General features: G+C 44.8%; 1 protein-coding gene across 1 annotated transcript in view; it reads left to right on the forward strand.

The window, feature by feature from the left end:
* The first annotated feature begins 733 nt into the window (after positions 1–733).
* The window catches only part of MTA2 (metastasis associated 1 family member 2), a 65687-nt gene continuing 42448 nt past the window's right edge, over positions 734–23972 (forward strand). Inside the window, exons 1-3 of the mRNA XM_068260241.1 lie at positions 734–872; positions 21751–21818; positions 21929–22022. Coding sequence (XP_068116342.1) covers positions 845–872; positions 21751–21818; positions 21929–22022 — 190 coding nt within the window. The 5' untranslated portion in view covers positions 734–844. The remainder of the gene's footprint in view (positions 873–21750; positions 21819–21928; positions 22023–23972) is intronic.

Raw genomic sequence — 23972 nt, forward strand, 5'->3', positions numbered from 1 at the left:
GCGAGCTGAACGCAATGTGAACAAGGCCTCAGGGCCTATTCACACTAGAAACGCTTTTCTGAGCGTTTTGCGATTGATTAGCGGTTTATAAAATTGATCCCATTCACTTTCATTAAAATCGCGATAAAAATTGCCACAATTTTCACGTACGCAATCGCAAAATCGCTGGTATTTTAATAAAAGTGAATGGGAGGGATTTTATAAACCGCTAATCAATCTCAAATCAGAAAAACTCTTCTCGTGTGAATGAGCCCTTAGGCCTCTTTTCCACGGCCTGTTGATAGGCAGCAAAATGCCTCTCAAACTCTCACAACTGCAGCCTGGTAACTGTTTGTTGCTGCCTGGTAACTGCTTGCTGAGCACACAGTTCAACAATCTGTGGAAAAGAGGCCTTATTTAACTAAACAAACCTACTCATGGTTGAATACCATCTATCAAAACTTACTGTAAGAAAAGTAACTGTCAAGAGTGCCCCTAAAAGCAACCAAAATAGGTCTAGAGGTCCAACATGCTGAAAACCAAAGGCGTAGAATAAGTGTGAAGCAGCAACCATGTGTATTGTATTGTATCTTTTGTGTTGTACATATTTATAAATGTGCCTGGACGCTGAAGATCTCGGTTTTCTTCGTCTATTTCCGTTCATACTTGCAGGGTTGCAGTCGGTCTTATCTGTCTCGCTCATGTTTCCCGCCGGAAGTGATAGTTTCAACCCTACTCCCTCCCTCACCTTCCGGAAGTTCCCCCTTCTTTTCATTCCTTGCCGGAAGTCTCCCCTTTTCTTCTCCCGTGACGGGTACCGGAAACACACTCGGCGCCCGAGTTATTGTGCGCGGGAGAGAACAAAATGGCAGCGAATATGTACCGGGTGGGCGGTAAGTCTCGATTATAGATTGTTGCAAGAGTGGGGTAGAATGTTGTTTTGTGAAGCATGTGTGGCTGCGGAAGCGCTGTGTCCCCTCTTCCTCCATTGTAGAGGCCGGCAGGTCCCGGGAGGGGATTACCCCGTGTTATGCAGCCGCAATTTGGAGAGGAAGCTGGGCGCACAGTTATAGCCGCAGCTTATATTTACGTCTATGGGGAGCTATACGTTTCAGCGTGCTTCTGCTTAGCCACCGGACTTTTGTAATTTTGCCAGCTTCTGAATTGTAGGCCGCGCCAAGTTAAAAGCAAATTCCACGTTCACTGCAAAGTGCTACAAATACCTGTGAAGACTGCTAGAAATTCTCATCTTCTTACCTGGTTGAATTACTACATTGTGCCAGAAACTCTTTTGAAAGTTTGAATGTTTCTTATGTATAATAAAAGGTAGATTGTTATGGTTTCTATAAAGATTCTAAGAGGGTGTTGTTCTGCTGCATGAAGAAAATTAGAGGTCTATTGTTGGTGATTTTTCATAATGGGTCACTAAGAATCGTGTCAGTGGTGATGATGGACAATTGTACTTTTAGTTAATGAGTTTTCCATTAACGGGGTGCTTGAAAAATGTTAGTTGAAATTGATTTTTCATGATCACTTTGGGTGACTGTTTACACATGAGCAGTACACAGATCCAGGGCTGTGGAGTTGGTACAGAAATCATCCAACTGTGACTCCTCAGTTTTTAGAAATCACTGACTTCAGATACCCCAAATGGCTTTGACTCCTTAGTCTAATACTTACAGGGCTTCGGATTTTGTACAAAAATCATCCGACTCCTCAGTTTATGAAACCTCCAACTCCGCCTCCGGATACCCAAAATTGCTCCAACTCTACAGCCCTGGAAGAGAGCCAAGTGACCTCTTTTGTTACCTAGTTAGTCCTATGAAGATGGAAAGGCGGAGGACAACCAGCTAACAACGGGGACATAATCAGCAGAGGAGTATTGAAATTGATGGTTTGTTTTTACTTTTTGAAATCTTTTTTTGTTTCACACGGTCCTCAGTGGTTTTGTGACCCCCACTGTCTTGCTGGACAGTCTTGGAATCTAAAGCCAGTGAGCAGTGCTTTCCAGCCACCCCTGCACCATATCTCAGACACATCTGCATTGCTGCCTACATCACTGCACACCTCATAAGCCATGCCCACTTGTGCTCAGTATAATTGGATGGAGATCCAAGGCTGTAGCTTCCACGTCTCCTTTCCAGTTATTTGGTGAAAGGATCAGTGGTACAAGCACCATGTCAGAAATCCCTGCAGAATGCTGGGCTGCTGTAGAGGCGTGATGACTTACCTTTGAGTTCATGGAGGCCCATAAGGAAACCTCAGTGTGTCATCATTGCTGTAATTTTGATCAGTGCTGTGGAGTCGGTACAAAAATCTTCCGTCTCCTCAGTTTATGAAACCACCGACTCCGGGTACCCAAAATGGCTTTGACTCTGACTCCTTAGTCTAATACTTACCAGGGCTGTGGATTTTGTTTACTATCACCTGACTCTGACTCCTCAGTTTATGAAATCACCGACTCTGGGTACCCAAAATTGCTCCGACTCCACAACCCTGATTTTGATTATTGTGAGAGAGCGTAGCAAACCCCCCCCCCCCCCACCAAACTTGATAGGCTTTAGGATACAGTCACACTGACATTTTGTGGTGCTTTGCGTCGGGCAGTATAATTGCACAGCAAATGTGATGCAATTAGAGTACTGTATATTGCAGGGCTGTGGGGTCGAGGAGTCAGCAGTTTTTCGGGTACCTGGAGTTGGTGTTTTTATAAACTGAAGAGTCGGATCACTTTGCTCTCTGCCATGGCAGACAGCTGAGTGATCAAATTACAATGTGTGCTTAGTCAAAGATGAGGGGTGATTAGATAGGCTAAACTCTCTAAATACATATAGGGTGCATTTCTATATGTTTTTATTGTGTCCTGTGCAGCAAGAGTTCCGGTCCACTTTATAAAAAAAAAAAATAAAAGAGAGTAAGCTTTTAGCTACTGTGCCTTCATCAGACTGAATCCTGTATGCTTAGATGTTAGAAGAACAGACAGCTACTGTATGTGCATGCAAAAAAGAGGCAAGTGCAACCCTGCACACCATAGGATTTGAGCCTGAATGTAGATTGAGTGCTCAGACAATGCTATAAACAACTCCAGCGCCAATAGAACAACAATCCAAAGAACAGGTGTCTGCACACCATTAAGCTGAAGTATGCGATTTGATTGTGATATAAAAATCATAATCCTCAGTGTTCTCCCCAGGCTCTTTTAGCCGGGGGCTCCACCCGGCTAGTTTTGGTGAGCACCCGCCTGTCATTGGCTCAACTCCTCCTCTGCTATAAGCAGAGAAGTGCCAGCCCTGCATTCTGACGGGGGAGTGTCGCGATCAGCAGGAGTGTGTGGCGGGGAGATGAATTCTACACTCAAGCAGGGATAACTGGTCCCAAACAGGGTGTAGATTTCAATTAGCATCATCAGGAAGTGGTTAAGTATAAATGCTCGACTAAATTTGATCAAGGCGGCCGATGATAGCCGCCTTGGGTGGGAATCTTGTGAATGTACCGTGGCCTGGACTTGCCGCCGAGCTGGAGGGGGTATTGGGCACAGCGGCGGGGAGGGCGGTAGGACCCCCCGCTATTAGTAAGAGGCAGTGGGCGGGGATGACTCACCTCTTCCGTCCACTTACAATACAGTGGGAGGCATTGCAGGAAGTGACGACAGTGGAGCGCACGCTTGAATGCAGAAGAGGTGAGTCATCCCTACCCGCTGCCTCTTACTAATAGCGGCAGATGCTGCTGAGCTTAAGCTGGAGGGGGAGCGCACATGGGGGACCCAGGTGAGGGGTGGGCTCCTGGTGAGCTTAAGCTGCAGGGGGAGCGCACATGGGGACCCAGGTGAGGGGGGGTCGGGTTCTGCTGAGCTTAAGCTGGAGGGGGAGCGCACTTGGGGGACCCAGGTGGGTGGGGGGTCCTGCTGAGCTTAAGCTGCAGGGGGAGCGCACATGGGGGGCCCAGGTGAGGGTGGGGGTGGGGTTCTGCTGAGCTTAAGCTGGAGGGGGAGCGCACATGGGGGGCCCAGGTGAGGGTGGGGGTATGCTACGCCGCAGGTCGGCTAGTTTTATATAGTAAATGAAGAGAATTCTGTTCCTGGTGGAGGCCATGTCTTTTGCCCACAACTGAGGCTAAATCCTGATGTCATTCTTCCCTTAAAACGTGGACCCAAATTAAAAATACAAGATTTCAGAAATAAAATCTATTTTCTAAATTTATAATGATGATAAATAGCAGCCTTTTTTCAGCTGCATGATGACAAATCTAAAACATTTTACATTTATTGTATATCAGCGCTGCGTAATATGTTAGCGCTTTATAAATACAATAAATAATAAATTTATTGGAGGAACCCCTCCCTTCCTTTCATATTGCCGGGATTTGTCCGGCAAACTGGTGGAGAAGATAAAAAACTAAAAACAAAACACAGGCTGCTGCTGATGATGTCACAGGGGAGGTGATCTCAGCTTGTGTGAGATTTCACATAGATGACGCCCCTGTGAGGGAGGGTAGGTGATGAAAAACACACCGATGATCTAAAACCGCCTACTAAGCTCTGAAGTAATGGCTGCCACCTGTATAACCCTAGTTATGAAAAGAGAAGGGTGAAAAGCAGACACTGAAATGCTCATAGGCTTGAAGGAGTGTTTATTTATCTTTGTATGTGTCAGAGTGGTGCAACTAAATATTTTGAATTAAAAAAAATGTTTGGTTTGGGTCCGCTTTAACTTTTTTTTTTTATTTTCTCCCCCAATCGCTGAGTCACTTCAGCCTTGCTTGTAAACACAAGTGAGCAGGGGATCAGGTTTCAGATAAGCAGCTGGCAGGGAAATAAAGGAAAGAGGAGGAATATATTATAGATAAAAAAAACCCAGCATGCAACTGTTTGGCACTGACTACTAAAGTCCCAGTGCTCCTTAAAGGGAACCTAAACTGAGAAGGATTTGGATTTTTCCTTTTAGAATAATACCAGTTGCCTGACTCTCCTGCTGATCCTGTGTCTCTAAGACTTTCAGCCACAGCCCCTCAACAAGCATGCAGATAAGATGCTCTGACTGAAGTCAGACTGGATTAGCTGCATGCTTGTTTCAGGTGTGTTATTGAGCCACTACTGCAGCCTAAGAGCTCAGCAGCAAGGCCAGGCAACTGGTATTGTTTAAAATAAAACATCCATTTCCCTCTCAGTTTAGGTTCCCTTTAAAGTGAACCTCCGGACTAAAAATCTACTCAGCTGAACTGAAAAGGCTTGGTGTTTCTTTAACAGTTTCACAGCATCAGAACTTTTTTTTTTAAGCTAAGCTCCACCCATCACCCAGGCTTTTTTCCCCTGATGCTGTGCAGAGCATGATGGGATTTCCTATGTTGTTGTTCACGTTGCCTAGCAACTGGGAGAGGTGCTCAGGACAGTTGGAACTGTGTCTCATGCTCCCTGTCACCTTCTTTCAACCAAAAAGATGGCTGCCATCATGAAATCAAACATTTGCCTGTTCTTTTTAAAACCGTGTAGGTAAGAGATTATATTACCGATCTATTTCAATTAACATAACTAATGTAACTTAATGACATTATGTTTGTTTAGGCTGGAGTTCCTCTTTAAGTATGTGATAACTCCAAATCATAAGAGCAGAAAAACTTTTGCAAGGATTGGCACCTTTTTTACTTAAAGGGAAGGTCCAAGCAAAATAAAAAAATGAGTTCCACTTAACTGGGGCTTCTACCAGCCCCATGCAGCCATCCTGTGCCCTCGTAGTCACTCACTGCTGCTCCAGTCCCCCGCTGGCAGCTTGCCGATCTCGGAGGTCGGCGGGCCGCATTGCGTACATTTTTACGCATTCCCGCTAGTGCAGGAACATTAACCCATACATTTTTACGCATTAGTGGTGCAACACGTACAAATTTTTGCATGGCACCACTAAATGCGTAAAATGTATGTGTTAATGTTCCTGCACTAGCGGGAATGCGTAAAAATGTACGCAATGCGGCCCGCCGAGGTTGGCAAGCTGCCAGCGGGAGACTGGAGCAGCAGTGAGTGACTACGAGGGCACAGGGTGGCTGCATGGGGCTGGTAGAAGCCCCAGGTAAGTGAAACTCATTTTTTTTTTTTTTTGCCTGGACCTTCCCTTTAATACACTCAGATCAGTTGCTGTTGAAATTTGATTTTTATGGTGACAATCCCGCTTTAAGGAGGTGGGATATGAGATTAGCCCCCCCCCCCCCCCTTCACGACCAGAGCAGTTTTGACATTTTAGCTATGTCCATATTTAAAAAGTGGATCCGAGATGAACTTTTACTCATTGCATAAGTGTGTTCCTTTCCTATTGTTTATAGGGCATTCCTCAAGCCAAATACTTTTTTGTTTTTGTTTTAATACTCTAATTCCCTATAAACTAAAGAAGCCACGCCCACAGGTTTTCAGAGAGACAAGGCACTTTCAGACAGTAGTAAGGGCTCATGGGAGCTAAGTCTGGGCAGGAGGAGGGGGAGGTATTATTAGCCAGAGATTTCAGAGGCAGAGGAGAGGAGGGGGGGGGGGATTAGGTTTTTTTTGCTCAAGATGCAAACAAGCCTGCTTCTGTGTAATGTTTACAAACAACATGGCTGCTGTCATTGTATCACAGGAATAATCAATCATATTCTATTAAAGCTGTTTGCAGCTAGATTTGCTGTGTAAACTATCTAAACTTTAGATAAGATATATAGACAAGTTACTTGTTATAGTTAGTTTTTCATCTCGGATCCGCTTTAACCTGCTCCCCACCGCCTAACGCTGATCGGCGGCGGGAGCATGGCTCCCCTTAAACCCAATTCTACACAATACGATTCTTTGTGCGATTCGTTTGCGATTCTATTTACGATCCGATTAAATCCGACATGTCCGATTGGGATTCGATTTGCTATTGCAAAACAATGGCAAATCAAATCGAATCCCGATCGTACATGTCGGATTTAATCGGATCGTAAATAGAATGGTAATTGAATCGCACAAAGAATCGTATTGTGTAGATTGGGCTTAAGACCAGCTAATGCCAGTAGGCGAGATTTGCAGGGAACAGGCGCTTGCTCGAGTGTGCGTTCCCTGCAGGGGACACGGGGCCATCGTGAACAGCCTGCCAGCCGCGATGAGAGCTGGTAGGCTAATGTAAACAAAAAGAAAGATAAAATGTCTACAGCGCTGCGATCTAGAGCAACGCTGTACAGAGGACATCCCTGTCACTTAACTGTCCGTCCCCAACGGCTCACAATCTAATCCCTATCATAGGCTGATGCCTGTGTATGTGAAGTGTATACATCACAGTCTGAGGCTAATTTAGGGGAGGGGGGGTAAAAGAAAATGGGGTAAAAAAAAATCGCAGCAGCAATCAGAGACCACCAAAAGAAGGATCTAAAATTCATTTAGGTTATATAGCTGAGCAATAAACTGTTAAAGCTGCGAAGAGCTAAATTGTAAAAAAGGGCCTGGTCAGTAGGGGGGGGGGGGGAGTGTAAACCTCTGGTCCTCAAGAGGTTAATCAGCCATAACTTTATCCTTTCTCACTACACCTAAATTATCTATATATTTTTTTTAAAGGGAACCAGAGGCCCCCCAAAAAAGCTTTTATACATACCTGGGGCTTCCTCCAGCCCCATACGCACGGATCGCTCCCACGCCACCGTCCTCTGCTGCCTGGATCCGCCGGTACCGGGTCCCGTCATGGCCGCCAATCGACAGGCAGACCCAGCCAATTGTCCGCATCACACGGGTCTCCCTCCATGTATGTACGCGTGAGGCTGCCTACTGCGCAGCCTCACGCGTATATACCTGGAGGGAGCCCCTGTGATGCGGACAATTGGCCGCGTCCGCCGGAAGTGACGGGACCCGGTACCGCCGATCCAGGAAGCGGAGGATGGCGGCGTGGGAGCGATCCAGGTATGTATAAAAGCTTTTTTTTTTTTTTTTTTTTTTTTTTTTTTGGTTCCTCTCTGGTTCCCTTTAAAGACAAACTACACTTTCAATGGCGGGTATTTTTGTCCCATGAAAAAAATATTCTATTTTAATGGGGAAAAGAGGGTAAAAATGCATTATTTCTCAGTTTTTAACAATACGGCCTAGTGCACACCAGAGCGGTTCTGCTGCAGTTTGCGATCCGCTTGCGGGTGCGGATACACTTGGGTAATGTATTTCAATGGGCTGGTGCACACCAGAGCGGGAGGCCTTTTGCAGAAACTCATACTCCCGGGCTGCTGCAGATTTTGGATTGCGGATGCGTTTCTGCCTCAATGTTAAGTATAGGAAAAACGCAAACCGCTCTGAAAAACGGCACTTCAGAGCGGTTTGCCAGGCGTTTTTTGTTACAGTAGCTGTTCAGTAACAGCTTTACTGTAACAATACATGAAATCTACTACACCAAAACCGCTTCACAGAACCGCAAAATGCTAGCTGAAACGCTACAGAAAAAGAAGAAAAAGTGTTTCAAAATCTGCTAGCATTTTGCGGATCTGCTAGCGGTTTTTGGTGTGCACCAGGCCTACCAGTTAAAAATAAGTGCTACAGTAGATAAACCATGCCACCAGTTTTATGTTCCACCACTATAGATAGCCAGATGTGTCCCCAATATCAGCCCCCCCTCCAGTATAGCCAGATGTGTCCACTGCATTTGCCACCTCCCAGTATAATAATAACAGTAATATTATTAAAATATACTTTTCTCCTTGGGGACTCAAAGCACTGTGACCTGCGTTATGCAGTCTCAAAGACTCGGGAAAAGAGGTGGGTTTTTAGCCTTTTCTTTAAGCTGTTCAGAGAAGGAGCCTTTCGCACTGACTGTGGAAGGGAGTTCCATAGAGTAAGTAGGAAAAGGCCCGAGCACCAAATGTTAAGTGTATCCTAGGAATTACCAGATTCATCTTAGGGTGCGTGGGGGGGCATAAAGTTCCAATAGATCCGCTATGTATTTAGATCCCATGTGGTTTAGAGCCTTGAATGTCATCAGGCAGATCTTAAAATAGATTCTCCATTTTACTGGCAACCAGTGAAGAGTTTGCAGTACTGGAGAGATGTGTGAGCGGGTGGGGGGGCATTGGTTAAAAGTCTGCTGCTGCATTCTGTACTAATTTTAAGGGGCGCAGAACCTTATATTGGGAATCCGATGAACAGGGCATTGCAGTAGTCCAGGCGGGAGGATACAAATGCATGAACCAGGGCAGGTAGGTCTTCAGCTGGGGTAAGGTGCTTGATTGTCACTATATTTCTCAGATGGAACATGGAAGACTTGACGACAGCTGATAGGTGCTGTCTGAGTGTTAGCTTTCCATCCAGGATCACCCCAAGGTCTTGCACAGTCTTTATACTGTACGGTATCTCCTCCAATTGCTAGTTTGAGGTGGGGAGAGTTTAGGACTTTATCCATCATGTGTGGCCCGCCTACCACCAACAACTCTGTTTTGTCAGAGCTCAGCCTCAACCAGCTGGTGTTCATCCAATTTTGTAATTCCTCCAGACAGGCATTGATGGATACTGATGGGTCTTGAGTGCCAGGCTTGAAGGACAGATACAGTGGTGTGTCGTCTGCATAACAGTGGTATACTAGGCCATAGTTCTGGACTATTTTGCCTACTGGGAGCATGTAGACTGCAAAGAGTAATGGAGATAGCACAGAACCCTGTGGAACTCCATAGGCAAGTGGCATTGGATTAAATTAGTGTGAGTGTATAGATAGACAGATGTGCCCTTCATTATAGTCAGATGTATCCTCCGGATAATTGTTCCCTTTTATAGCCAGATGTGCCCCCGGGATTAACACCCCAGCCAGATGTGCCCCCAGTATTAGGTCATCCTCCCAGGGTAACCAGATGATCCCCCTCCCCCAGTTACCCAGAAGTTTCCCAGTGAAATGTAACCCCCCCCCCCCTTTTCCATGTCTCAGCCCCCAGGATGGATAGATAGATGTTACCTCCCCACTCAGACAGCCCCCTCCGTGGCTAGATCGCTAAAAAAAAAAAAAAGCAGCTGCAAGTAACCTGTCTTACCTCGCCTGGTTCCTGCGACCAACTTGCAGGCCTAGGTCCTGACCTGATGATGTCATTAAGCCAGGACTCGGATATTCAGCAGCGTGGGACTGAGTGCAGAGTGGTGAACAGAGGCTCTGACTGCAGTATTAAAGGTTCTAAAAGGCTTAAAGAGAATCTGTATTGTTAAAATCGCACAAAAGTAAACATACCAGTGCGTTAGGGGACATCTCCTATTACCCTCTGTCACAATTTCGACGCTCCTCGCCGCATTAAAAGTGGTTAAAAACAGTTTTAAAAAGTTTGTTTATAAACAAACAAAATGGCCACCAAAACAGGAAGTAGGTTGATGTACAGTATGTCCACACATAGAGAATACATTCATACACAAGCAGCCTGTGTACAGCCTTCCTTTTTAATCTCAAGAGATCATTTGTGTGTTTCTTTCCCCCTGCAGCTATCTTCCACTGAAGTGTCAGGCTGTTTCTTCCTGCAGAGTGCAGACAGCTGTGCCTGTATGTAATTCCTCAGTATGTGAAAGCCCAGCCAGCTCAGAGGAGGATTTATCCAGCTTGTAAAAGATAATAGAGCAGAGAGAAGCTGTACTAATCTAAATAACACACAGGCAGTGTGCATCGAGGGGCCAGGAGGGGGGAGATGCATCACAGAACCACAACACTGAAGAACTTGGCAGCCTTCCAGACACAGGCTGACAAGAGAGAGATAAGTTGATTTATTACAGAGATGGTTATAGTAGAACGTGCTGCAGTAAGCCAGAACACATTAGAATAGCTTTTGGAAGTTGTAGGATGATAAAAAACAGGATGCAATTTTTGTTACGGAGTCTCTTTAAAATCCCTCAGGAGGTGGTGGTGGACTCGCCTCCTTGAAGCAGACAAGATACCGTCAGTTTTATGACAACATGTGTGTCACAGAGGCGCTATTCGTGACCTTGAGACTTTACTGTGTATTTCTATCTGTTTATTGCCTGAGGAAGCGGGAACATACCCGTGAAACGCGTTGCACTGCTTGTTTTGGAGTATGTTAATAAACCTGTTGTCGTAAAACTGACGGTATCTTGTCTGCTTCAAGGAGGCGAGTCCTCCACTACCTCCTGAGGGATTTTAAGCCTTTTAGAACCTTTTATCCTGCTGGCGCCTCTGTTCACTCTTACATTATCAATATCCACCCCTGGTGGAGGGGTTGATCCCCATTTTTCCTTATCTACAGAGAGCGACTTTTAAGGTAGCCATACACTGGTCGATTTGCCATCAGATTCGACCAACAGACAGATCCCTATCTGATCGAATCTGATCAGAGAGGGATCGTATGGCTACCTTTACTGCAAACAGATAGTGAACCGATTTCAGCCTAAAACCGATCACAATCTGTTGTGGTGGTGCTGCCGCCGCTCCCCCCGCCCGCATACATTACCTGCTCCGCTGGTGCGACTGCCCCTGGTCACCGCTCTTCTTCTCCGTCTCCGCTCTGGTCTCTGGCATGCTTCCCTTCTTCCTGTCTGGGGGAAGTTTAAACAGTAGAGCGCCCTCTACTGTTTAAACTTCCTGCCGGGACAGGAAGAAGGGAAGCATGCCGCAGACCAGAGCGGAAACGGAGAAGAGCGGAGACCCGGGAGTCGCGCCGGCGGAGCAGGTAATGTATGCGGCTCTATTGCGTCGGGCACTCGAACGCCGCTAGCGATGCGCTCTTTACCCGCAGGCGATCGACGGTTATTTTCCGCACGGCGCGATCGACGGGATCGGACGGAATGGATCGAAATTCGGCGTGTAGCGTGAACGATTGGCAGCAGATTCGATCCCAGTGATCGAATCTGCTGTCGAAACGGGCGCAAATCGGGCCAGTGTATGGCCACCTTTAATCCTGAGTGAGGACAGGTCTAATCTCACCTGCCTATACAGTGGTTACCTAGGAGATAACCCACGTTTGTGAGTATATACATGATATACTTTTCATTTCCAACTCCTTGTTTTGCATACTACACTAAATTGGGCTCTCTGTATTTGTTTTGTCTGGCTGCAGTATGGTCGCAAGAACCGGACGAGGGGAGACAGGCTGCTTGCCAGGGCTCATTCTCTGAGAAGGATGGAGCGATCACCTATCTGGAGGGGTGATGCTAGAACATGTAGGTACTTAAAGGGACCCTAAACTGAGAAGGATATGGATTTTTCCTTTTTGAATAATACCGGTTGCCTGACTCTCCTGCTGATCCTGTGTCTCTAATACTTTTAGCCACAGCCCCTCAACAAGCATGCAGATCAGGTCCTCTGACTGAAGTCAGACTAGATTAGCTGCATGCTTGTTTCAGGTCTGTGATTCAGCCACTGCTACAGCCAAAGAGCTTAGCAGGACTGCAAGGCAACTGGTGTTGTTTAAAAGGAAACATCAATATCCCTCTCAGTTTAGGTTCCCTTTAAAGGGGTTTTCTTGCATGTTTTCAAAAAACAAAAACTGACACCTGGAGCTTCTATTGGCCCACTACAGCTGTAATGTCCCGCGCCGTCCTCCTCCGATGCTCCTTTCCCCGCCGCCGGCACCGGTCTAATTATTCGTCTAACTAGATGAATAGAACTGCGGCTGCGTGGCTGGAACGTGGAAGAGGTGATTCATCTCCGCCCTCTACGAATTAAAGGTTACCTGAGACGGATGAAAAGAAAAGTTTTATACATACATGGGGCTTCCCCCAGCCCCCTTCAGGCTAATACAGTTTCTGTCCTCCTCCGCCACCTGGATCTTCTGCTATGAGTCCCGGTAATTCAGTCAGGGCAGTCTGGCCGCGTGCCACTCCCACAGCCAGGAACATTCTGAACCTGTGCAATAGTGCTGCACAGGTGTAGGACGCTCCTAGCGGTGGAGTGTGTGCATGCGCACTACGCCTGACTGGCTCAAGTACCTGGATCCAGGTGGTGGAGATGGACAGCAAGGGACTGATTAGCCTGAAGGGGGCTGGAGGAGGCCCCAGACATGTATAAAACTTTAATTGCACCTGTCTCAGGTTTACTTTGTTACACAGTAGTACTATACTCTACATGTGCACTCACAGAGCTGCAGGGAATCCACTGAGAATGTTGTGCACGTTGAACACAGAGGTATTGTCTATCACCCATAAACCTGGTTCAGATTGTACATGAAGAATGTGTAATAGAGGAAGAATCTCCTTATTCCCCTGCCGAGTACCTGCACATCACTCTTACATGTACCCACAGTTACATTGCCTAGGGCCTGATAGATGTTCTTTGTTCCAGTTTGTACCTTTTACAAGTACTCTTACCAAGGACTAGTTTTAGTCTATGACTAAAGGGAATAAATATGGCAGTCTCCATAGCCTTTTCACTTCAGTGGTCTTTTAAAATTCCTAAACGTTGGCAGTTAAGAGACGAATTTCAATCAACAAGATTGTAATATGCAAATTAGAGGAGTCAGAGTCGAGGAGTCTGAGTCGGTGGAATCCTAAACTGAGGAGTTGGAGTCGGTGGATTTTTGTACCGACTCCACAGCCCTGGTTCTTTGTTCCTGTCTTCTACAAGTACTCTTACCAAGAACTAGTTTTAGTCTATGACTAAAAGTATTAGAGGCAGAAGATCAGTTGGCTTGCCAGGTAACTGGTATTGTTTAAAAGGGAATAAATATGGCAGCCTCCATATCCCTCTCACTTCAGTTGTATTTTAAAATTCCTAAGCGTTGGCAGTTAAGAGATGCATTTCATGTTACATTCAATCAACAAAATTGTAATATGCAAATTAGAGGAGTTGGAGTCAGTGTATTTTTGTATCGACTCCACAGCCCTGAGTAACACCATGCGTGTCAAGCACTGACACACGGTATTGTTACCCAGCGTATTTTTGTATCGACTCCACAGCCCTGAGTAACACCATGCATGTCAAGCACTGACACACGGTAGTGTTACCCAGTGGCAGAGGACCGCAACATGTCGAAACTGAGCATGGCTGCAGCCACTCTCAGATCTGATTTTATGGTGGGCTACCTGTCTAGCAGTGGTACCGAGTGCTAACAAGTGCCTAGCTGGTGCAGGAGAGCAGCTGTCAGGTGTTATGCTGTTGCTTGTTTTTTAGAGAAGAGAAGGTCTGAGTTCAGGTCTGCTTTAAAGGGGAACTTAAGAGAGAGGTATATGGAGGCTGCCATGTTTATTTTCTTTTAACCACTTCGCGTCCCTGGGGTTTTCCCCCTAAAAAAACAGAGCAATTTTCTACATCTCACACTCCTCCCATTCATTTGCCAATATCTTTATCACTACTTATCATACATAAATGGTCTATACCTTGTTTTTTCCGCCATCAATTAGGCTTTCTTTGGGTGGTACTTTTTGCTAAGAATTAAATTATTTTCTATGCATTTTAAAGGGAACAAGAGGTAAAAAATGAAAAAAAGTCATTATTTCCCAGTTTTCAGCCATTATAGTTTGAAAATAAAAGTTGCTGCTGTAAGTTAAACCCACACATTTTATTTTTCCATTCGATGTGGTTATTTCACCATTTAAAATTCAATCCTAGTACAATGTATGATGACAATAAATTATTTAGAAATAAAATGAATTTTTTTCATTTTGTCTGATTTTTTTTTTAGTTTTTCCCCCCTGACCCCCCCCCCCCCCCCCAGCCAGGCCTTAGTAACCCCCCCCCCCCCCCCCCAGCTAGCCAGATGTGGATATTTATCTATTCCCCCCCCCCCCAAGCTGTCTGGTTGTGTCTATTCACCCCCCCCCTCCATAGCCAGGTGTGTGTGCCCCTTTACCCCCCCCCCCCACCTTGTTGATCCTGTGTTGTTCCCCGTGCTCTGCCCCAACACCCTGTGCTCATATAAAGGGGAAAACGTATAATCACATCATGTGGCTTTCACAAGCCACTTGCAATGACGTGATTATACTGTAGTTGGGACAGGAACTGGTTAAGCAATACCAGTTGCCTGGCAGCCCTTCTGATCCTCTGCCTATAATACTATTAGCCATAACCCCTGAACGAGCATGCAGCAGCTCAGGTGTTTCAGACTTTAAAGTCAGATCTGACAAGACTAGCTGCATGCTTGTTTCTGGTGTTATTCAGATACTACTGCAGGGAAATAGACCAGCAGGGCTGCCAGGCAACTGGTATTGATTAAAAGGAAATAAATATGGCAGCCTCCGTATACCTCTTACTTCAGTTCCCCTTTAAATGCTTGTTAACTCTTCTCTATTAGACCAGGGCTGTGGAGTCGAGGATTCTGAGCAATTTTGGGTACCTGGAGTCGGTGGTTTCATAAACTGAGGAGTCGGTTAATTTTTGTACCAACTCCACAGCCCCGTATAAGACCACAATCAAAATGTGAATCCTGTATTTAAGATGTTGTCAAAGTACTTTTAGAATTGCATCTCAAATGCAGAAATGACCAATTTCACACAAACCTTTTGACAGTTTTCCTAAAAATGTACTTATTTGGCACATTCAAAATAAAGCAGGCCATACGCACTTTGGTTTTCCTGTTCAATTCCCACAAATGTATTGTATCTACATATCCACACAATTGACTGGAGTTTCTATGGATTTTGGCCTAAAACAATCAGAAGTATCGATTAGACAGGACATAATTTCCATGGAATGGGGCAGGAGCAGTAGCCGTTCAATGGGCCATAGTACGCTGCATCGAACAGTGCAATTCTGCATCTCGATTGATTCTCAATAGATTTCCAGCTGAAATCGATTGAGAATTGATCCATCGCTGGTCATATTCTGATCATTGCTATGTTTATGAGTACCTTTTGTTGAGAACTTCCAATTTTATTTTGAAGATCTGATTGACTGACTGAAAATGGGCAGGATGGAAATATTGTGCAGATTAGTGGTAAAACAGTTTTACTACACTGAGCAGTTTAAAACCATACAGAGTGGCAAATTCAAATTTTCATTTGCATGGGAATCTAATCAAAGTTTGACCACTGTGTATGTTATGGTTTGATCTCCATGGTGAATGAAAGTGCATGGCCAGTTTTTGCTTCTTTTTAATTGATTTTTAGGCTCTGACAGGGGAAGGTAACCTATGGCTCGGGAGCCAGATGTGGCTCTTTTGATGGCTATAGCTGGCTCACATACAAATCAGTAGAGGTTGATTCACTAAGCTACACTGCGCAAGCAGCACAGCTTGGTGTGACAGCGCAAGTAAAATTCTCAAAGTAATAATAATAATGGGTTGCAACGGTATGAAAATTCACGGTATGATAACCGTCAAAAAAAATACCACGGTATTACGGTATACGGTATTGCGCAATTATTCTCATTACAATTACCCTTATAAAAATGAGAAAAGGTCAACGTTGAACAAACTCTTCTTTATTAAACCATTAATGGTTAGGGTCCTCCTGTCATGCTTGAAATATTTACTCTTCTAAATGTCAAAAAAAAAACAACCAAAAGTAAATCTCATTCTCCCGTGTCACATGACTGCCTATGGCAGAGAGGGCAGATAATAAGGCCATTTGAAAGCACAGTAGGTTAATATGTCTGCTTCCATGAATCAGGAAGTAGAAACTGTACAGATTTATTTTAGGATTTGTATTAGCTGTAACAAAGAAAGAAATTGCTGTTGCATATCTTTGAGCAGAGAAGAGGACGTTTTGAGTTCAGGTCCACTTCAAAAAATGCTGGTGGTACACTTTACTATACATCTTAAAGTTTACCAGAGATGAAGCATAGTGAAAGTTTTATATATACCTGCGGCTTCCTCCAGCCCCATCATGCGCACAGATCCCTCCCACGCCGCCATCCTCAGCCTTTTCTATTGCTGGTATTGAGTACGGTAACTTGAGCCAGTCGCGGCCAGTCTGAGCATGCGCAGTGCATTCTCTACAGAGGAGAATAATACTACGCAGGCGTAGTACTATTTTCTGCAAGAGATGGAGGGAGCGCACTGCGCATGCGTAAAACTGGCCGCGACTGGCCGAAGTTACTGGACTCAGTAACAGCGATAGAAAAGGCTGAGGATGGTAGCGTGGGAGGGATCTGTGCGCATGATGGGGCTGGAGGAAGCCGCAGGTATATATAAAACTTTCACTATGCTGCGTCTCTGGTTTCCTTTAAAGGATACCAGAGCTGAAAAATAAAATGCAAATGGGTGGAGCGGACATGAATTAGGTGAAGTCCTGTGCTAAGCCACTGCGGACGATTTCTTTAAAAAGTAGGGGGACAGAGTAGAACAGGGGGGAGCGGTGGGCATGAGGACACGTGACCTCACACAAACACACGTACATCAGGCAGACATCACACACAACACACACACACACCAATCCGGCAGGCAGACATCCATCCGGCAGGCAGACATCCATCCATCAGGCAGACATCACACACACATGCCATACATATACACACTAGCTGCATTCATACAAACACAGCACCTCTCACACAGCAACACTGCTTATCTGGTGTCATAAGCTTCAGCTCCTCAAGTGCAGTGCTTCTCTCACTCCTTCTCCCGGGCGGGCGGCATACTCATTTTCATAGGGGAGGAGAGCTGGACATTCCTTTGAACACTGATCTGTATCAGTGTTTATGTCAGCTTTGCAGGGGGGGGGGGGGGGGGGGCAGGGGGCTGCGTGCATCTAGCAGGAGGGAGAACGGGCTGTAGCCTTTTCTCATTTGCCGTATTTATTTAGCAGGAATGACCTGGTGACTCCCCCTCTGCCTTTGTGGTACAGCCCACAATAAAAAGAAACCACAAGCAGATACATTGCCGGGGAAATAGATCTCTGTGTGCGCTCCAGCCGTGTCCGCGTCATCACAGGACGCGCATCACCACCCAGCTCCTGCACTCATGTCGGCAAGCCTCCCGCAATCAGAAACTAGCTTTGGGAGCTTGCCTTCGTTACAAAGGGAGACACAGAGCAGGACAATGCCGGAGCAGTGGCGAGATGCGGAAATACAGCAAAAAACGGTATTTCCCAAAATTGATTACCGTGATTACCGTGCTTAGTAAAACCGTGGTATACCGTAATACCGGTAAATCGCGGCAACCCTAATGGCAGTATTTGTATAGCACCTTTCTCCTGTCGGACTCAAAGCGCTTGCGAGGCAGCCACTAGAGCGCACTCAGTAGGCAGTAGCAGTGTTAGGGAGTCTTGCCCAATGAACTCCTTACTGAATTACTGGCTTACTGAACAGGCAGAGCCAAGATTCGCAGAGCCCTTAACCAGTACACCATCCAGCCACTGCTACTGCTACTGCTGTAGCATGCACTACTAACTTACTCACGCTCCCCCCAAAACTAACGGCCGCTCCAATTGTCCCACCCTGGATCCTGTCAGGTCCAGTGACTTTGTAGAACGAGATCCGAGCACTTTGATTGGCCCAATAGGCTGTCTGTCACTTGACAGACAGCCTATTGGGCCAAAGTGCATCAACCCCCAAGTCGGCTAGGTAATTGTACAAGCTGTTAGTCGGTATTTCTCCTGTCTTGCTCTCTGGGAAATTGCTGATGTTGCTGGGACACAAGAGCTTAAAGAGACTCCGTAACAAAAATTGCATCCTGTTTTTATCCTACAAGTTCCAAAAGCTATTCTAATGTGTTCTAGCTTACTGCAGCACTTTCTGCTATCACAGTCTCTGTAATAAATCAATGTATCTTTCCCCTGTCAGACTTGTCAGCCTGTGTCTGGAAGGCTGCCAAGTTCTTCAGTGTTGTGGTTCTGCTATGAACTCCCCCTTTCAGGCCCCTCTCTGCACACTGCCTGTGTATTATTTAGATTAGTGCAGCTTCTCTCTGCTCTCTTATCTTTTACAAGCTGGATAAATCGTCCTCTGAGCTGGCTGGGCTTTCACATACTGAGGAAATTCAGACAAGGGCAAAGCTGTTTGCAGGAAGAAAAGAGCAGCCTGAAACTTCAGTGCATGAGAGATGCAGGGGGAAAGAAACACACAAATGATCTCTTGAGATTCAAAAGGAAGGGTGTATACAGCCTGCTTGTGTATGGATGTATTTTGTATGTGTGGACATACTGTACATCAAATCTACTTCCTGTTTTGGTGGCCATTTTTTTTTTTTAAACAAACTTTTTAAAACTGTTTTTAACCACTTTTAATGCGGCGGGGAGCGGCGAAATTGTGACAGAGGGTAATAGGAGATGTCCCCTAACACACTGGTATGTTTACCTTTGTGGGATTTTAACAATACAGATTCTCTTTAAGACTTGTCTGACACTTCCACTGCCCAGTAGATCAAATGTGTACACATCACCATGGCAACAGGGACAGCCCTCTGCTGTGCATGCACACTGTCCCAGTTTGAAACACATTGTACGGCTCTCGCGGAAATACATTTTAAAATATCTGACGTTTATGGCTCTCTCAGCCAAAAAGGTTCCTGACCCTTTGATATATTTTTGATGTAAGCTGAAGGTTGCATTTAAAATGTCGTCATGTATTCGTTTCCAGGTTTATTTTTCAGCGTGGGTGTTTGAATTAGCACAGAAATGTAAAAGGATGCAGAGTTCTGAGTGAAATTTATTTTTAAAAGGAACCTGAAGTGAGAGGAATATGAAAATTGCCATCTTCATTCTCTAATAAAAGGTGTCAGTTGCCTGGCTTCTGTGTTGATGCACTGCCTCTAATACTTTGTCACTGGGCTAGAGTGAGCATGCAGATCAGATGCTTTGACTTTCTTCTGACTCCTTTGGCTGCATGCTTGTTGCAGGTGTGTGACTCAAAATGACTAAAGCTAAAAGCTCAATATAACAGCCAGGTAATTGGTATTGTTTGTAAATGAATGAAGATTGCAGCCTCTGTAGTTCTCTCACAGGTTCCTTAAAGAGGAGCTGTTAGGTATAGGGTCTCAGAGAAAATAAACACATATATCAGTAGCTAAAGATTGGCTGTACTTACATTACATATGCATTTCACTGTCCACGTTTGGATTTCACAGAATTTGTATATAGTATATGCAGAGATAGATGCTCCTGACAGCTCATGGCAGGCTCCATGTTTGTGAAGCCAAATGTGTCGTCATGTCCTGCCTGCTTCTGATCACAGATAAGCTCGTTCTTGAACAACACGGTGTGCAGTGAATATTAATGAGCCATGTGGCTAGGAACAATAGCTGACTCTTGCAGTGTACTCTGCCCCGAGATTTATCAGTGTTATCACGCTGGACTGATTAGAAGCTCCTGTACCATCTCATTAGCAGCCGAGGGGAGGGCCCCAGAATGCTTTGCAGTTTAGCTGCGGCTTGCGTCTTTATGGGTCTATAACAGACTTTAAGATAAGCACACATCAAAGGTAACTGAAATGTTTATCTTCACTAATGGCTTTTGAGCTTCCTTCTAAACTGTTTAACACAGGAGAATAGAGGTTTAAATTAGCTTCTGCAGCCTGACAGTTACTCTTTAACCCAGTGATTGGCAAACTTGGCTTTCCAGCTGTTAAGGAACTACAAGTCCCACAATGCATTGCAGGATTATGACAGCCACAGTCATGATTCATAATGGAAAATGTATTGTGGGACTTGTAGTTCCTTAACAGCTGGAGAGTCAGGTTTGCCTATCACTGCCTTAACCTGTTGTGGACCAGATGGCTCCGGCCACTTTAAGACCGGAGCGTCCGTGCACTTCTAATGTTAGGTACACACAATGCAATTTTCTGACAGATTTAATGTCCGATCAATTATTTCCAACCTATCCAATCTGATTTCCAATCGATTTTCCGTTCACTTCTATGGAAAATCGATCGGAAATCCGATCGGACATTTTAGAAATGATCTGACCGTAAAACTGTTAGAAAATAGCATTGTGTGTACCAAGTATAAGAGCTGTGATTGGCTCACAGCAATCATGGGGTTAGGAGTCAATGAAATTGCAAGCTTATTTTTATTCTGAGCGAAAGCAAAGAGAAAATAATTTGCTAACTGTGGTCCTTTTTATCCATTCAATTAAAAGGACCTCTATTGTAAAATTTTAAATACAAGTGTTTAAGAAGTACATTTCTCCCAGAGTAAAGTCCACAAAAAAAACCATTTCTCCTATGTTGCTGTCGCTTACAGTAAGCAGTAAAAATCGGACAGATTTCGGACAAGTCCATCTCCTAATGGAGAATTCTCAGTATTTCTAAACAAAATAGTATGACAAAAAGTATCTAAAACGATAACATAATTCAAAAACTTTAATTTTGTAATGTTGAAAACTATGTTTATCCCGTGCCTTTTTTCTCTGCTTTGGGCACCGTATAAGTGATAAATGCATTATGCTGGATACACACGGTGCGTTCGTGCACTCGATTTTCCCGTCGATTCCCGTCGATTCGTTTATTTCCAACATGTCCGATTTGGATTTCGATGGATCGTTAGGTCGATTCGCATGCAAAGTATGCCGAATCGACCTAACGATCCATCGAAATCCAAATCGGACATGTTGGAAATAAACGAATCGACGGGAATCGACGGGAAAATCGAGTGCACGAACGCACCGTGTGTATCCAGCATTGGAGTAGTGCATTCCACTCAGGAGCAAATGTACATTTTATACATATGCATACACGTGCATTTTAAATTTTACAGCTTTTCGTGATTGTGATCCTTTCATTTCGAGCTGCTTTTAATTTTGGGGTGGATTTCTACAGTTGTCATCTTCTAGAATTCAGTGCATCCTTTGTAGTTCTGGTCTGAATGGAAACTTAATTGCCTAGTAAATAACTTCCATTCTCCGCATCAGTGCATGTCTGCCTGTATTAAAACTTACATTCGTGTGGAGTATATCTTTTCTTGGCGTTCCATTGTATGAACATGTATATAATTTACATTCTTTTTTTTATCTATCAGATTATGTGTATTTTGAAAATTCATCAAGCAATCCTTATTTAATTCGTCGAATAGAAGAACTTAACAAGGTAACAAACTTTCCCTTTTTTTGAATCCTGAAGGAATATGTGTGCTTTGATGTATGTTCAGGGAGGGTATTTAAAAAAAGAAATCCCTAAAATTGAGCTTTCTTTTGCAGACGGCAAACGGTAATGTAGAAGCCAAAGTGGTTTGTCTTTTTCGTCGCAGAGATATCTCCAGCAGTCTCAACAGTTTAGCAGACAGCAATGCAAGTGAGTATCAGTGTTATTTTTTGTTTTGTTTTGTAGAATCCAGAACTACAACAGATCAGCAACTTACAGTCTTTTGCAAATGAAAATGAATTGCAACAGTATAAAAAATGCCCAGACTATCCTTTAAAGTCAATTTACAAATATGACCCCCTTTAACTTTCAAATGATGCTCAGCTTGCTTTGGCATTCAGTCAGTAAGTGTACCAAAGAAATATATATTTGTGGCATCACAATGACATAGCACTGACTGAAAAGCACCTGCACTATCACGCAGTATCCAAATGTGACATACTGTAGTTTTCGGACTATTAGACGCACTTTTTCTCCCTTATACTCCGAAGAATGTGGACAGGCCCCCCCCTCCACATGTCCTCCTGTGTCCTCCATTCGTCTTTTCTTTTCCCCACACGTCCTTCTGTGTGCACCAACACCCTCCCCCCATCCTCGCGCATGTCCAACTGTGTACTCCAGTGTCCCCTGGGGCATAATACAATACAATAACATTTCTATAGCGCTTTTCTCCCATAGGACTCAAAGCGCTTAGGCTCTCTCAGATTCAGTAATTAGTAGGATGAAGTATTCACACAACAAAAGTTATATTTCTGCAAATACCAGACTGAACAGGTGGGTTTTCAGTCTGGATTTAAACACGTCCAGGGATGGAGCTGTCCTGATCTGTTGAGGTAAGGAGTTCCAAAACGTAGGGGCAGCATGACAGAAGGCTCTGGGAATAAAAGTTTCCAAGTGGACTCTGGGTATGACTAGATTATTAGAACCTGTCAATCTGAGAATGCGGGGATTGCTACGTAGCTGCAACATATCTTTCATGTATCCAGAGCCTAGATTATTCAGGGATTTAAATGTCAGGCCGATCTTGAATAGGACCCTCCATTCTATAGGTAGCCAGTGAAGGGAATGCAGGACTGGCGTTATGTGGCAGTGACGGGGTTGGTTGGTTAGCAGTCTGACAGCAGTATTCTGTATCAGCTGTAGACGGTACAAGGCCTTTTTTGGAAGGCCAGTGTAGAGAGCATTGCAGTAGTCCAGTCGGGATGTGATGAAGGCGTGGACTAAGGTTGGCAGATCTTCTGGGGGTATGAGGTGCTTGATTTTTGCAATGTTCTTCAGGTGAAAATAGGATGATTTCACCACAGCAGAGATTTGAGTTCTGAAGTTTAACTCCCAATCAATTAGAACTCCTAGGCTACGCACATGATCAGAGCTGCGTAGATCCGTGCCTCCTATTCCCAGTGGTGAAGACTGCAAGTTAAGTAGTTTTGTTATCATGCTCTGCCCTCCAATCAGAAGGACTTCAGTTTTGTCTGCATTTAGTTTCAGCCAGTTGTCATTCATCCATTTCTGTAGTTCACGTAAGCAGGCGTTTATAGTTAGAGTTTGGTCTGTCACACCAGGCTTGAAGGAAAGATATAGTTGGGTGTCGTCTGCATAGCAGTGGTATGTCAGGCCATGTTTTTGGATTAGTTTTCCCAGCGGTAACATGTAAATCGTGAAAAGCAGGGGAGAGAGGATTGAGCCCTGGGGCACCCCATACTTAAGTGATACAGGGGTGGGCAGGAAGGGCCCCATAGACACTTTGTGTGTTCTGCCACTCAAGAAGGAATGGAACCACTGAAGAACTATGCCATCAATGCCGCAGTATTCCTGTAGCCTGTTTATCAAGATGTCATGGTCAACTGTATCAAAGGCTGCAGAAAGGTCTAGCAGTATGAGGATCGAGCACTCTCCTCTGTCTCTTGCCATGAGCAGGTGGTTGCATATTTGGATGAGGGCAGTTTCAGTGATGTGGTGTTTCCTGAAGCCAGACTGGAATGGGTCATAACTGTTGTTTTGTAGGATTTTGGCTTCTAGCTGGAGGTAAACTGCTTTTTCAATTAGCTTGCCCAGAAAGGGGAGGTTAGAGACAGGTCTGTAGCTGGTCATTGCATCTGG

Source organism: Hyperolius riggenbachi, chromosome 11, assembly GCF_040937935.1.
Source record: "Hyperolius riggenbachi isolate aHypRig1 chromosome 11, aHypRig1.pri, whole genome shotgun sequence".
Classification (NCBI taxonomy): domain Eukaryota; kingdom Metazoa; phylum Chordata; class Amphibia; order Anura; family Hyperoliidae; genus Hyperolius; species Hyperolius riggenbachi.